We start from the raw sequence: 14,980 nt of genomic DNA, 5'->3' as shown, positions 1-14,980 counted from the left end.
TATTATTGCTGTAATAATAGTAGCAGTAGTACTACTACTACTACTACTAATAATAATAATAATAATACGAAATAATACGAAAGAGCAATTTGAGTCAAAATTCTGAGTATAATTCATTTGTTCATGGTTTCAAAAGATTTTAAAAAAATCTTTTCCCATGCTAGTGACAACCCGTTCTTAAAAGACCTCTGTCACTGTTCTGTTCGAGGGAGACTAATAAAGTATGATTTGAAGAAAATGGCGGCGTCCATGCAGGAGGAATGAGACGTGACAGTCGGTGTTGCACAGTAGCTTCAAGATGAAAGAAAGAAGACTGAATTTGTTTAATATTGTACAGTTTAGTTCTAGTTCTGCATACAGTATGGACACGAACATGGGAATTTAGTAAAGCAATCTTTTAACTGAAGGATCCTTGGTAGCTAGCGTAGTTGAACACAGTAAGTATCAGCCCACTACAGAAACAGGTAGCTAGCTAAGCAGGAACGAAGCTAGCGAGAGACAAGCGCCAGCTGTGGAAAATAAATAAATTCTAGATATTTGTAGTCTCGTAATCGAATTTGTGTGCAGGCTGGCTGACAATAAGAGTTATCAGTTATCTGTCTAGTTATCAGTTTTTAACAAGCCAACAATGTCCGCTGATACCCTCTCAGTCACAACTAACTAGCTAGCAGTGTTTCAAGCATGTGGAATGGCGGTTGCAAACGTTGACATTTCCCCTCAAAGTTATGCACTATGTGAACAGTGCCAGGGAAAGTCATAGCAGTAACTGGCAAGCCAGATACAATTCGGTCCGAATTGTGCTGACTACCATCTACTACGTTATATACGATTTATAAGTTAGTGGGTTAAGATGAACGCAACAAACATAACAATATACTTGTCATTAAATTAATGACATCTGTTCAAAGGAAGAAGTCGTTAGATAGCAAGTTCTGAAAGCAGCTAACTGCTCCCCTCCGACACACAAAGCAGCTAATATTGAGCACGTGAAATACAATGAATCAAATTATGTGCATTTGTAGGTATGTGGCAGTGTGGGAATCAAGCCACTACCATGCAACATACTTTCTAAGACCTCGAATGCTGATTTACCTCTTCCTGCATCTCAAGTTATGTCACGGACCTCAACAAATACCTAAAATTTGTGGATGAATGACCGGCTAGCTGTATTTCTAGCTATACTATGTACTATTTTAGTCGTTTTGCTTTTTGATTTTCTTTATTGAATGTTCCTAGTACAAACTGGAGACTGTAACCATAGCAACTCCATTGCAAGAACCACACAGGCTCTCTCTCGCATACACACACAGAACCTTGACTGCGCTGCCGGAGTAGGGGCTTGCAGCCCTACCGCTAAGCAGAAAGTACAGGTATCAAGTCTGAATCCTTTATTCGCGATGTGGGTGGGCGTAGGAGAATAGACAGCTGAGCATCCGATAATGCTGGTCAGCATCTTTATACACGCCAAGCTTTGGTCATGAGAAACAGATCATACCGTATCCCTTTGCAGTATTGATGAAGAGTAGTTTTTGGGAGTAAAATAAAATAATAAAATCGTGCTTTTTCTATCGAGTCCTGCTACTTTCCATTGTGAAAGTTTCCCCTCCCCGAACAGGGACGTTGTTGTCAAGCGGCTTGTAAGAGTGCTTGTTTAATAGACATAAATAGTATTATGTCTATAGTAATAGTAATAATATTAGACAAAAAAACACATCGACCGGCACTGTTTTTCAAATGGTTTCCTTAGATCAACTGTAGACTCATTTAGCGGACTCAGGGTGCAAGGTGGGAAATCATAGCGACGTTTAGCTCCTTGCATATATTCTATGCACTTCACCTGGCCGTCAGTGTAACATCGGAGTAGCTGTAATATAAATGGAGTCATCCATCTACAGTAGATGAAGAGTAGAAGAAGGCAACAGCGCCAAGTGACTCTCAAAGGGAAACTCCTTCGTTAGCACCTTGAAGGGGGTTTTCTTCCAGGCTTCTGAGATTGAACGCACTAATTCATGGTCTTTGGAGAGACACTGCTCTTTTGAAGATCACACCTCTGCTATCCTGTAGTAGACCTAGTGTACACCCTAATGCTCTTTGAGGTAATGTTGGAAGTAACAGAATTTTCGCAGAAGTTTCTGCAGTGTTGCAGCAGGGTTGCTTTACATTTGTTGTGGATTATGTATCTTGGATTGCACTAGTGACACCAGTGTTTTTGTGTGACTCCTGTCAACAAAGAGACAGTGGTGCTGACATTTGTGTAGTTGCTAAGGTGACTGTAGTGTGTGTGCATATGATGTTCCTATGTCTTGCCTCTCCACATTAATGAAACTACAGAATAATTTAATGCAAGCCAGCAGTGAGGGTGGTCCTGCGAGCAGGTGAAACCCAGGGAAAGCTTTTGGTTTAACATATCAATTGTTCAGCTATCAGCCACTGGGTGTGCTGGTGACATGATGTGGGATTGGTCCATGTAGACTAAATGCTTTCCCTGGGGTTTATTTTCAAACACTTGGGGAGTTTTTCCAGGAAACCTCATCTTATTTCTAAGCGTAATTAAACGTACAAATGGTAAGGTAGGTAACCTGCTGTTGTGTTTTCAAAGAATGGCCCTCGTTACCAATAACCAGTGTTAGTCTAACAATTAACTTAATACTCCATTGGAAACTAACAAAAATGTTATTTTATTAAACAAACACTGAAACTAACCGTTCAAGCTTTTTACATTTGCAGAGGTTTGTAGTGCATGGTCTACAAATCAGCAATCTGGAAACAAATCAGTGTGTGTATGTGTGTACATGCACATGAATGTGTGATGCTTCTTTGACTTTTTCCTGTCAGGTGCCTATGGAAATGCCCAGAATGTGTTTGTGTGTCTCCTAGGTGACAGAACCATGCAGGTGGCAGTGTGTTGGGCGCCGCTTGTGGCCCTTGCACGGTTGGCAGGGCGCAAGGGGGTGGCCCTCGCCCCTTCGCTCCACTTGAAGGCCTGCCGCCGGACTCTCTTTAGCGAGACAGGCGTCTGGGAGAGGGACTACAGGGCAGAGACGCGGCGCAAGGTGGAGCAGTGGTGGCACCCCCGTATCAAGGAGAGCTGGCAGAACGATACGCAGGAAGGGGTGAGTTGGCCCGCCCCGCTCACGCAAACTGGCCATCCTACCCTAGATTTCAACCTGCATCTTCCTGGTTCTAGTGCACTTAGCACTGCTATTTATAGCCGTGCCCCACGGCAGATATTCGGCGGTCTTTCATCCACCGAGGCATGTATTATTGAGTGAGTGCACGAATACCTGGAAGTGAAACTTAGAGCAGAATCAGAAAGCCGTGAGAAGTGTAGCCTGCCCTGGAAACCTAAGGTCGACGTCCACATATGGACACCTCCACCTGCCTTCTGATTCTGAAGTTAATTCTGAGGCGCAAATTCTCAGCACTGTTCACCAGTTGATTCAAATGCAGTCAGCATGTGATGCTGGTGATGCAGCATACGTGATGCACTTTCCTTCCACATCACTATTGTGACAGTGTAAAAAGCATCTGCCACTATGATAGCTTTTCTGTCCTACCAGACCTCGCTTTTTTTGTGTTGTAACACCGGTTGTTTTCTTACATCTCCTGATGATCGACACAGATGATTAAATTAATGTACCTCTATAACATAGACTTGAGTCTCTGTGCAGCAGCTGCTGAAGACTGATATCTGTGAGCAGGAAAGGTGATTTTCACTCAGGGAGGCTGTTTGCAGGGTTATTGATTTTGTGCTTTCAATTAAGGAGGAGCACTTACTGCCTTGTATGCAGAGCCCAGAATCCAAAAGGAAAGAGTCTTTATTTGTATCCCCACTCCCTTATACACGTTAAGCTGAATTTGATTATCACATATGACACAGACAGCAGTTATCACTGCATTACTTACATTCTATGTTGGTATTTGAACATTTAACGGTTTCCTGTATAATGCAGAATAAATGAACAAGTATATAAGTAATCAGTGAAATAAATGATGTAAATAAGGAATTATATAAACAGTTTTATCTCCATGTTGTACTCTTAATTTCCCTTTTAGGTTGTTTTTTTTCAACTGAAACGGGGTATATTGATGAAGAACATGCCTCAGTGAGTCAGGGGCTGAGTTATTCAAAGCAGTCTGCATTGTTCCCAAAATCCCCACTATCCCCAATTTTGAGTTGTCACTGTCACCAGGCCAGGGGATAAAGCCCGCGTATTGGATTTGAAATTATTCATAAAAGTGTCATAAAAGTGTATGTCATTGCCACCATGGTTAAATCTCCTGACAGGAATAACCATGAGAAAGAAACGATGTGTGTGTGTTTATTTCTCTGTGTGCGTGTCAGCGTCAGTGTATCTGTGTACATGCAGGTTTTTTTTTTTTTTTTTACTGTGAAATGTTCAGCAACCAGAAAGAGGTTTAGAGGCCACATATTTATAGTTTGTCACTTCAGTCCACTGTCGGTAACAGCACGTCTTTTTAAGGGCCTCAGGACTTTGCACCTGAAGAAAGCATACAGTCATATCCAGTGTGGTTCTGTTCACACACATGGCGAGGCTGTGACAGATTGGTTTATAAATCCTGTTCTGTCCTCTTCTCCTGAGGGAGTGCATTTCGTTTATGTAAAAAAAAAAAAGAAAAAAAAAAAACAAGCTGAAATGTGGTGATGTGTTACAGGCAGCATTGTGGCCCTCTGGCCTTCCCTGCAGGGAAGGTAAAACATAAGAATGACATGTCCCCCTAAGAAGAGGATTTCGATTTGGATGAATGCAGTTGTGTGTGTTTTGAAAGGACAGTCTCTTGCACTTTAATGAAACAGCATCAGTGAGCGTTTGTTTAATTAGCTGGCTCTTCAGGTTGCTCGCTTATGAATTTTCTATTTTTAACTGTGTAGCAGGGTCAGGTAATTCAGAATAGCTATGAGCAAGCTGAAGTGTTTACCAGTTGTCAGACTGCACAAATGAGCTATTCACTAAATGGTGATGTCTGAAATTCACTGCTTCTTTAACAATGCCAGTGTGGAATGGTGGCTGGGGAACTGGATTCGCATCCCGAAGGTTGCAGGTTAAAATGTCTTCCCCGCGCTCCCCTTTTTACGCACGCACCCTAACTTTGGAAGCGTTGCTTGTAGACATAAGGCTCAGTGCAGCAACCACTGCACTTGAACAGGAGCGTTGCAGCACGAGTAAAATCTTCGACTATGCTTGATATTTTAAACACTGCAAGTCCCATGGTGCACTGGTAGCACAGATACAGAATGGAGGATAGGCGTACCTTCCTCACATCAGCTGAGTGACTCATAGGCACAGGACAAGTGGCAGGATGTGAGTAGTGAGACACGCAGACCCTGTCAACATACAGTACCCACCCCTATCCACCCACCTCCACTTAAAATATTGGGTGGGGAGTTGGTGTCCTGAATTGATATCTGACAAACAAACAGGTAATGCAGTAAACATAAACTGAATTTACAGGAGTCATGTGAAATTCGTCATGCCATTACCTGTGGCTATGAAAGTGAACAATAAAGTGTGTGATACTTTGATCCTGAAAATGGACTTTGAGCAGCATTTCCCCTTTTGTGATCTATGCAAATGTGAGTAATAGTACCTCTTCCTCCTTTTTCATATGTGCAGTCTGATTAAATCAATTATCTCTGTCACAGACCTGTGAATAGTAGGTATCAGAGTTTTTAATTACAATTAACAATTCAAGAGTCTTCAGTAGAGTAGCAGATCTGAAGAGGCTTCACCTAAAAGCTTATTGTTAGTCTTTATGCAGTGCATTATGGGAATGACTTCCTTGAGACCGAGGGCGCGTGTGTATTTTCCCGAATTGTATGCGCTGGCAGGATCCACAGCTGAATAATTCAGACTCTCTTGACCTCGGCTGATTAATGCAGAGTCTCAGGATGATCCGGAGCCTGCCGGCACTTTGACAAGAACTTATGAATCATTACCATTCTTCTGTAGGCAGAAAATATTCTGTCGACGAGTGTTCTCTGAGTCCGCGTGGGGAAGGTCAACAGGAATTAGCGTGAAGACCCAGAGATTGTCTGTTCTGTCAGTTCCCCCAACCCAGAGGCAGGCAGACTGACACCCTGACACCCTTTTTTGTGTGTTTGCTGAAGTAGTCCTCTCTGACAGATGTGGAGTCATGGCAGGTTTGCCGCTGTGTGTGACTGTCCGTCGAGGGTGTTCCCTGATGATGTCATTCTTTTCTTCTTTTTGTCTTTTCTTACCCAGGACTCTCGGCGGAGTAAGTTCTACGTGCTGTCCATGTTCCCCTACCCGTCGGGGCGTCTTCACATGGGTCACGTACGCGTCTACACCATCAGCGATGCCATTGCCCACTTCCAGAGGATGAGGGGTCACGAGGTAGGCGCCGACTGGCCTTGCTCTCCTGCCCCAGCCAAGGGTGTTTCATCAGTGTCCTGCAGAGATTCACATGCTTGAAGTGCTGTGGGGATTGATTTGAGGACCTCAGTATCGTACAATGATTTTGTTAAAGTGTGTCAGTGGCTAATAATACACACACACACACACACACACACACACACAGACACACTTCCTGCTAATATTGTCCTCAGAAGGTCACCTGGTTTCTCCCTACAGCGCTGGACTCCAAGGTCCTCATGCTTTTCTTTTGTATCCTCTGGCTGTGACCCTGTTGAAAGACGTGGGATTTAGAAAAGCCTCAGTCAGCCACTGTCGCTCTGTCACAGCCTCCCTCTTTCTGCTCTCCCACCAGCTTTTTGCGCCTTTGTGCAGTGCTCATTGTGGTGGGAGCTGACTGCACCGCTGCGTGTTTTCTGATTGAAGTTTAAAAAAGGGAGGCAGGCGTGTGGGTTCACCTCTCCCTCAGGTTTCTAGATGAATGAAGGAAAAACAGAAATCTCTGTCTCAGTGGGGGTGGGGGGGGGGGGGGGGGGGACACACCATTCATCCGCAGGGCATTTAATAGATCAATTTGCCGCTCCTTTGTCGGTTGTGGAAAAATACATTTTTATATCCAGATAACCATCACTACCTCTTTTCCAGCAGAGTCATATTCACACACAGGAAGGGTTGGGAGCCTTAATATGGACTGTCTGTTCCAACGAGGAATCTGCACTAGTAATCTCTCCCCATTACAAAGGCAGCCAGTGTCTGTTCTGTGTTGTATACTGCCCTCAGCATGCATGATAATGTACCGGGCCTTGAGAAGGTAACAGCACAGACATAGTCCCTCATACCAGGGGAGAGTTTGGATAGGAGTGTCTGATGGTGGGGGGTGGAGGAGGAGGAGAGAATCAGATGTCGTATAAACGCTCCTCTCTTCTGTACATCAGTACTGATTGCATACTCAGCCCTGCTGGGAAAAGTGTCCCAAGTAACAAGGAAGACTCCTGTGCTAAATGGTCTTTTCTATCAGAACAAGATGTGCCATACATTGTGCGTAAATGGTTCAACAGGGGTTCAGCTCCTGGAGTAACAGTGTATACTGTGTAGGTGTAAGATTTTTTTGCTCTAGCATCTTTAGTACTTAACCCAGTTCTATACCTGTTTCGACTTTTCTGCTTTTTAGGTGAGGAAGAAATGGAGGTCATGGTTGTTCTTACAGCTTGTACCTGAGCTATTTTGCTGCAGTAACAGGTTATTTTGAGAAGTGCTGAGATGAAAATGTCAATCATTAAGTAACTGGTGGATTAAGGGAAAATTTGCAGAGGCGCTGTGTGGTGGATTAAAGGAAAATTTGCATACATGCAGTCCTCCAGGAATTGAATTAGGCACCCCTGGGTTTAACTCAGTAGGTAACTAATATAGGTAATAATAACAGCATTTGTGGTACCACTGAAGGTGTGACTGAGTGCAGTAAGTTTGAGGAGATAGTCTTCTGCCTCCCAGTAAAGGAATCTATTTAGAGTGTTCACACCTACCCATACAACGCTGTGTCCCAATACACCATGGCAGGAAGAACCATCATTAAACAAAGAGACAGGATGAAAAAACACACTTCAGGGTAGTCCTGGCGGTATTTAATTAAAGAAATTACACTCGCAGAGACATGCCAAACCCACAATGGGCTGATATCTTGTGAATGCTTTCGATACGTCCTCTCCGCCAGTGGCCCGCTCCCTTTGGGCACACCTCACCAGATGGAGTGGAGCCGTCGTGGCTCCCATGTGGGTGGGCGTGCAGCGCCAGGCCCTGATTGGCTGATTGCGCTCACAGTCCAAAATAGGATCTTCAGCCCCTTTTCCCCCTTGTGTGTGTGTGTGTGTAATCACCTCAAAGGTGTTTACGTAAGTCACACCTGTATCTTATCTTACACCCCCCCCCCCCGACTACCACCCACTCACACACGCACCATCCCATGCCGGTGTCCAAAGAAGATGAGTATGTATTCTCACCATATGTCCCCTTTCCAAAGCATGAAGGAGCAGTGAGAGTTTGTCATCCTCCCCTCTTTCATGGCCTTGTCCCAGTGATTCCAATCTCACTTTGTGCAGTGCTTCTTTTAAAACAACATGAATTTACCAGTGTCCTTACTTGATGTCTGGCGGTGACACCAGTTGTCAGTGGACCAGGGTATTGGGTTTGTGCTATATTTGGTCACTGATGGTGGAGGTTTGGAAAGGTGAGAGGTGACGTGTTTTGACTAAAGTGATCCTAACCATTTCCACGTTCAGCACCCACAATTAGTGCTGATCTGGCTCGAGAGTTCAGTGAACTTGTCTGTTGCCACCTTGGCGCTTGCCATAAAATGATGGGTTTTTTTTCGGCAGCTTACATTTCCTCTTGGACAGCCATTGAAATCTCTGAGCTTACGGCCTGCGCCAGGGCTGAAACGAGATCAGAGCTGCAGCTGGTTTAAAGAATCAGACAATTACCCCAGATAGGTAATACTGTATGACATCGCTACATACCCCCTTAATGGCTCTTGGCACAAATTGGATCTTTTACTTTTTCACCCATAGTCATTTTGTCGTATAAAGCAGCCTCACTGGTACTCACTTAGCCTAATGGTAGCGACTGCTCCGCTTTCCAAATGAGGCCTCTGCAGTTACCAAGGATACGGATTTTCCTAAACGTTGTCAGACGCTTTTAGACTCGTTAGAGTCGGCGCCCTGTTGCTCCTGCTCTCCTCCCCAGTTCATCACCAATGTATATTTATGACCTGTCACACCAGCGCTGGGGATCTTAAAGAAAGCAAAAGTGTGAAAGAGAGAGAGAGGGGAAGGGGAGGCAGAGAGAGGAGGGAGGGAGCGAGAGATGTGCGGCTTTTTTTTATTCCCAGATTCTCGCGAATGACAACAAAAAGCAAAGGCGGGGACTTTACCAAGGGGGCTCTGTCAGCCGGTCTGGAGTACTGACCTGATGAAGTGTGATCACCGGGGTGTGAAGTTCAGAAAATGTGTGAAAAAAGGCGTGCTTACTTCTCACTAATGCCAGTTTTAGTCGTATTCAGGATGAACAGAACAAATTGACCATGACATTAAACTGAATCGGATTCATTTTCTGTACTGATCTGATAGTTAATGGCATGACGTATGGTAGGGTCTGCATTTTTGAAGAATCCCTGTGGTTGACAGGTGAAATGACATTTGGGATTCGTCAGTTTTATAAGGTAACGGTATACACATTAAGTCACTATGTATTAGTTTCCTTAGTGGATGGTGTTGTCTTGAGTGTCTTGCACTGTTTGCAGTTTTTTTCTACTCGTTCTGCGGTTACGAGTTTGCTGGAGCCACTGAGACCTCACAAGTGCAGTGTCTCGCTGAAATTATCGACATTTTGAAGGAAATTCAGAGTCCTAAGATTATTGGTTTGGGAGTTCTTTGTAACGCTTGTGCTGTGATGAAGTGTAATGACTTGAGATGGTTTGTGTTGAAATGGATGTATAGTCATGCTGCACTAGTGTCAGCATAGACGTTGGTGACAGTTTGTGGGATTTGGTTGGGTGGTATACCCACAGGTGCTGAACCCCATGGGGTGGGACGCGTTTGGACTCCCTGCAGAGAACGCAGCGATTGAGCGGGGGCTCGACCCAGAGGAGTGGACCAAAAGGTACCACATGATCCTCTTTCTTCCTCACTATCCATCTCCTTCACTCCCTCTCTGGCTTTCTGTGTCTCCCCCATCCTCTTTGCTCTCTCCCCTCTATCTGTCCCTCCTCTCTCATATTCTCTCACTTTCTCTGTTTCTCCCTCCTTAATTCATCCCTCGTGTTTAAAACACACAGTGAAATCTGTCACTTTATTTAATTGCAGAATAAATGGCTTTCTCCTATGTTAGCCGCTAGTGCATAAAATGTGACATCATATATACGTGGAACACCATTAACGGTGCTGGATATTTACTGAAGCAGTTGAGAAAGGGTGGTGTATATGCTCAGATATGAATGGCAGGGGTTGTTATTTCTGAATGTCTCTCTTGCAGTCAGAGGGGGTGTAGGGTACCCCAAAGGCAGGTGTGGTGCACGGTGCTTAGATGTCATGACCCAGACCTGTCTTGCCTTATGAGCACCTTTCCTGCCCTCACCTTCTGTCACCTCTCTGCAAAGCCAGTCTGGAGTAAGTGAGAAAGAGCGAGAGGTGATTAAAACTGCCGCCCACGGGGGACATACAGAACCAACATGTAGAGGTCACTGAGTGTGAACATGCTGATAATGACACGGACTGAGCGGCCATCTGTCATGACGGACTGTAGCTGTCCCCTGGCTGTGAATCTCTTCCATCCTTCTCTGCCCTGTTGCATTTCTTTTGAATTGTGTTCCTTTTTTAAATTGAGACATGAAAAAATCACCCTTCAGAAATGCCTGTCTCACAAAGACCATCCTACAAAAACTGATGTTTATCCTGGTTAAAGCTCTCTCTCTCTGTCCCTGATTTTGTGCATTTTGTATTTCTCTCTTCTCCTTTCTCATATTTGATCATTATTGCTCATTTTCCTCCTCCCTTCCTGCCTCTCTCCTTCCACCCTTCTGTCATTCTCTCCCACTTGTCTATCATGCTCTCCATCATTTCTTTCCTTGTCATGACCCTCTGTGTATGTCTGTTTCTCTTCCTCCCTGTTAGTCTCTCCCTTCTATATCTTTTTCTATGTCTTTCTCACACTCTCACTCCCTCTCTCTACGCAGCAATATCCAGTCCATGAGGGAGCAGCTCGACAGCCTGGGGCTCTGCTTTAATTGGGACAGGGTGAGTCAGGGCTGCCGAATTCTACCTGTAACCCCTGTCCAGATACTCTTGTGTGTGTATGCGTGACTGTGCATGCAGGTACTTGTGTGTGTCTTGCATGCATGTACTTATAAGTGTGTGGTGTCTGTGCCGTATGCCACTGACACCATTTATGGAGCTCTGTTTGAACATGTGGCCCTTTTTCTGCTGCAAATTAGAAATCCAAAAATCCAAAAATCGAAAGTGTTCATCTGGCAACAAACCAAAATCAAGTCATGATTTGATCTGCCTGTAAGTGTTAAACAGTTCAGAATTAAACTTTTGAATCAATCTGTTGTGTCTTTAAAGCTATGAAGTTGGCATTAGAACTGTCTGCTTTTCTCATAGTCTGTATGTGGGTGTAAGGTTTGGAAATATGTACTTACAGAAATATTGTTTCATCCACTTACCCCAGTTTGTACTGTGCTTTGAAAAAAAAGTAGCATCTGAGGGAAAAAAATTATTTAAAAAATGGGATAAAGACTTTGCTCTTGGGAATATTCTAACGTTGTGGAACTATTCCACTCATATTGTCAGTTACAGAAATAAACTATCAGTTTGGAAATCACAGAAATATGCTCTAAATTGGGAAATTAAAGAAATACATGCTCATCTGACACAGAAGTACATTCCTGAAAATCAAATAAATAAATGACAAATTGGAGAAGTGCACTATTAATTTGCATAGCAATACACCCTTGATTGGGAAATCACAGAAATGCACTCTCATTTTGAAAACCATGGAAATGTGCTCATTGCTGCAGTATTGAGTCTTTGTCCTGCATTCCCTAAGGGCCATACAAAGGACATCAAAGAAATGGGGAAGGGGGTCATCTTATCAGACAGGCAATAGCGACTGCTGGTATAGAGTGCTTTTTGCTGTATTTTTAAAATGCACACAGGAGTAGACAAATCTCTTGCTGCCTGTTACCTGCATTCGGCCCCATTAGTGGTCTTGCTTTCCCTCAGACATGAATTTTATATGAGTTTGCTGTTAAAAACCTGAGAAAATCTTTTAACTGTTAATGTCATGTATCATAGTGATTCCAAAGCAGAAATAGTTTTTTTTTTTTTTTTTTTGCGCTGTTGACAGATATCTTGAGCAATATCTGCAGACCCAGTTGAACTGTTGGATTGAACAAACTGCTGAAGGTCCATATCCAAAGTTAAATGTGTCTTTTGATTAATTAAACTCCCGCTGGTGTTGGATAATTGCTGAATTTATCTGACCATAAAACAGAGAGCATTTGCTGTGTGTGTATGTTACAGCAAAATGTATACATACATGACTGTTTAATAAGCTGTGGAGAATGCTGTTCATGTAGCGTAATTTGAATTGTTGCACCTATCTTAAACTCTTGTCATCTCGTCATCTCTCTCAATAGGAAATTACCACCTGCCTACCTAACTACTATAAATGGACCCAATACCTGTTTGTAAAACTCTTTGAAGCGGGATTGGCCTATCAGAAAGAGGTAGGAGGGCTCTGTGGGTTATGTTTTATATCAGATAGAGTCAAACTGGGCTCCTGGCTCAGTTGGCAAGACACTCAGATAGAGGGCTAGGGCTGGCATTTGAAAGGCTTGGGACGTGCTCCGATGACGTCAGTGGATTAGTGCCTATCCCCCAGTGACTGCCCACTCCACTGTGGTGTGCTGTGTGACTTGTAGTGTCAAAAATTGCCATTGGCCACAGGAAAAGGTTTCAGAGGATTGCATTTGTCTTCCCTTAGTGCTCCTGCAAAAGGGCACAGGCTGTTTTGGTAAGATGAGTCTACTACACAATTGGTGATGCCAAAAACAGGGTTCAATAAAGGGGATACGGCAGAAAACAAACTGACATTCAAACAGCCACTTTTATTCATATTAACCAAATAAACATCTTTAAAAGCTAGGGGTGTGAGTGAAGTCAGCTCTTTGACCTTGAGGACATTTATTAACTGTAATACTTAATGCAAATGCCTATAGAAGTGTAAGATTGGACCCTGATTGGACCCTAGGTAGCAAACTTGCCAATAGACAGAAAAGTTAGACTAATAAGTGATTGAAAGAACAAAATGACATGCTAAAAAAAAAACAAATGTATATCAATACCTGATTGTATCATCAATGAACACAAAAATGTCTGTTTGTTTACTTGATCATTTGAATTTAGAAGCCATGGACTGAAGGATCATTAAAAATTCTGCCATGCAGTCCCTTTTGCAGGCCAGGCAGATTCTACCCCTATCTGTACTGCTTTGCTCACCTCAGAAGACCTTGTCACTGGTACTGCCACTGAAACCTTTTTCTATCGGTGCTGTTAATGTATTGCAGTAACCAATGATAAAGGTGCCCTATAAAGATGTAAAGATGAATTAGAACTGAACTCTTTTCTGGGTAATAAGACATGATTGAGACAGCTCCCCAGTGATGCAGAGCTCTTTGTTGGAGCGGCCGTAGCGTTGAGCAGGTGCCGTTGAGTTTCGCTTTTAGTGGGAGACTCCTGGAGCGCAAATTGTTCCTATTTACATTTTGTAATTTCTCTGATTTGTGGGCCGGCTATGTTCTGAAATATTGATGCTGAAATACTCCAAGCCTGCATGTTAAGTAGTGGGGGTCTGTCTTTGGCGGTCAGGGCATAAATATCCATTTTTCTCTCTTTCTCATTTTGCCTCAGGCTTCAGAATTATGTGCATGTGTTTAAAGCCTGCGAGCTTAGCGACTGCTGTAGAATCACAGGCAGGATTCATTATGGAGAGGCCAAGCCTGCTTTAGAATGGAATGCCAGGGGAAATGGCCATTTTCAGACCCGTGGAGCTGTTGAAGATTGCTTATCTCTAGGGCCATTAACTACAGAATTACCCCCTGCCGTTTAACAAAATTCATTGTTCTTCTGGAATGAACTTTGACCTGGTGCCCCAATGCTCTATTCATGAAAAAAAACAGCATTGATTTATTTCTTATTTGGCAGCCACCTTTTTTCAGGGCAACTTACAAATCCCAAATTAAATATATCTTCCATTACTGCAGCTGGTTATTTGCTACAGTATTTGTTAATTTGCTGGGTATTTGATACAGTACAGCAGGTTAAGTGCTGTGTTGAAGGCTAAAGTACCCCATCAAGGAATCACACCTGCAGTCTTGTGTTTTAAGAAACAGTGCACTCCATTTCTGGCTCATGGTATGGTACAAAAATACCATTACCACTGTCCTGTGATCAGGACAGGCAAGGAGCAAGTCTGCACGTCATGCAATCTGTGGTGTTCTATGAATATGGAAACCGTGCTTACATGGGCTGCATTTTCTGTGGGCTTTCACGGTAGTCTGACTGTTTGTGCTTGTACATTTGTGCTCTGCCCAGGCGCTCGTGAACTGGGACCCAGTGGACCAGACGGTTTTGGCGGATGAGCAGGTGGACGAGACTGGCCGGTCATGGAGGTCAGGGGCCCTCGTGGAGCAGAAACTGCTGAAACAGTGGTTCATCAAGACCACCAACTATGCCAAGGTGGGACCGGCGCTCTTCAACACTCGACCACAGCTCAGCCTTACTTCACCTGTCAGGTGAAATAGGGAACATACTGACTGTTGAACAGGCCGTCTTTACCAGTTCCATTAATTAAGCTTCATAACAGAGTTATATTTCCATTCTCAATTTAGGGAGGTTTTGGAAAAAAAGGAAAAACGCAGATAAAGTATTTGGACAGTTCTGAGCATTTATCAGTCAGTCCTGTGGAGGCTATCAAAGACCCTTGGATGAGGATGAGGGGAGGAATTTGATGAATATTCATGAGTCTGTGAT

General features: G+C 43.6%; 1 protein-coding gene across 1 annotated transcript in view; it reads left to right on the top strand.

The window, feature by feature from the left end:
* The first annotated feature begins 251 nt into the window (after window positions 1–251).
* lars2 (leucyl-tRNA synthetase 2, mitochondrial) overlaps window positions 252–14,980 on the top strand; it is a 43,274-nt gene continuing 28,545 nt past the window's right edge. The window contains exons 1-7 of the mRNA XM_036537841.1: window positions 252–437; window positions 2,878–3,113; window positions 6,246–6,377; window positions 9,958–10,049; window positions 11,122–11,182; window positions 12,586–12,675; window positions 14,543–14,686. Of these exons, the coding sequence (XP_036393734.1) occupies window positions 2,889–3,113; window positions 6,246–6,377; window positions 9,958–10,049; window positions 11,122–11,182; window positions 12,586–12,675; window positions 14,543–14,686 (744 nt within the window). The 5' untranslated portion in view covers window positions 252–437; window positions 2,878–2,888. The remainder of the gene's footprint in view (window positions 438–2,877; window positions 3,114–6,245; window positions 6,378–9,957; window positions 10,050–11,121; window positions 11,183–12,585; window positions 12,676–14,542; window positions 14,687–14,980) is intronic.

The sequence above is a fragment of the Megalops cyprinoides genome, chromosome 10 (genome assembly GCF_013368585.1).
Source record: "Megalops cyprinoides isolate fMegCyp1 chromosome 10, fMegCyp1.pri, whole genome shotgun sequence".
Taxonomy (NCBI): Eukaryota; Metazoa; Chordata; class Actinopteri; order Elopiformes; family Megalopidae; genus Megalops; species Megalops cyprinoides.
The sequence above is the reverse complement of the archived record's forward strand: the minus strand, read 5'-3'. Positions and strand labels throughout refer to the sequence as shown.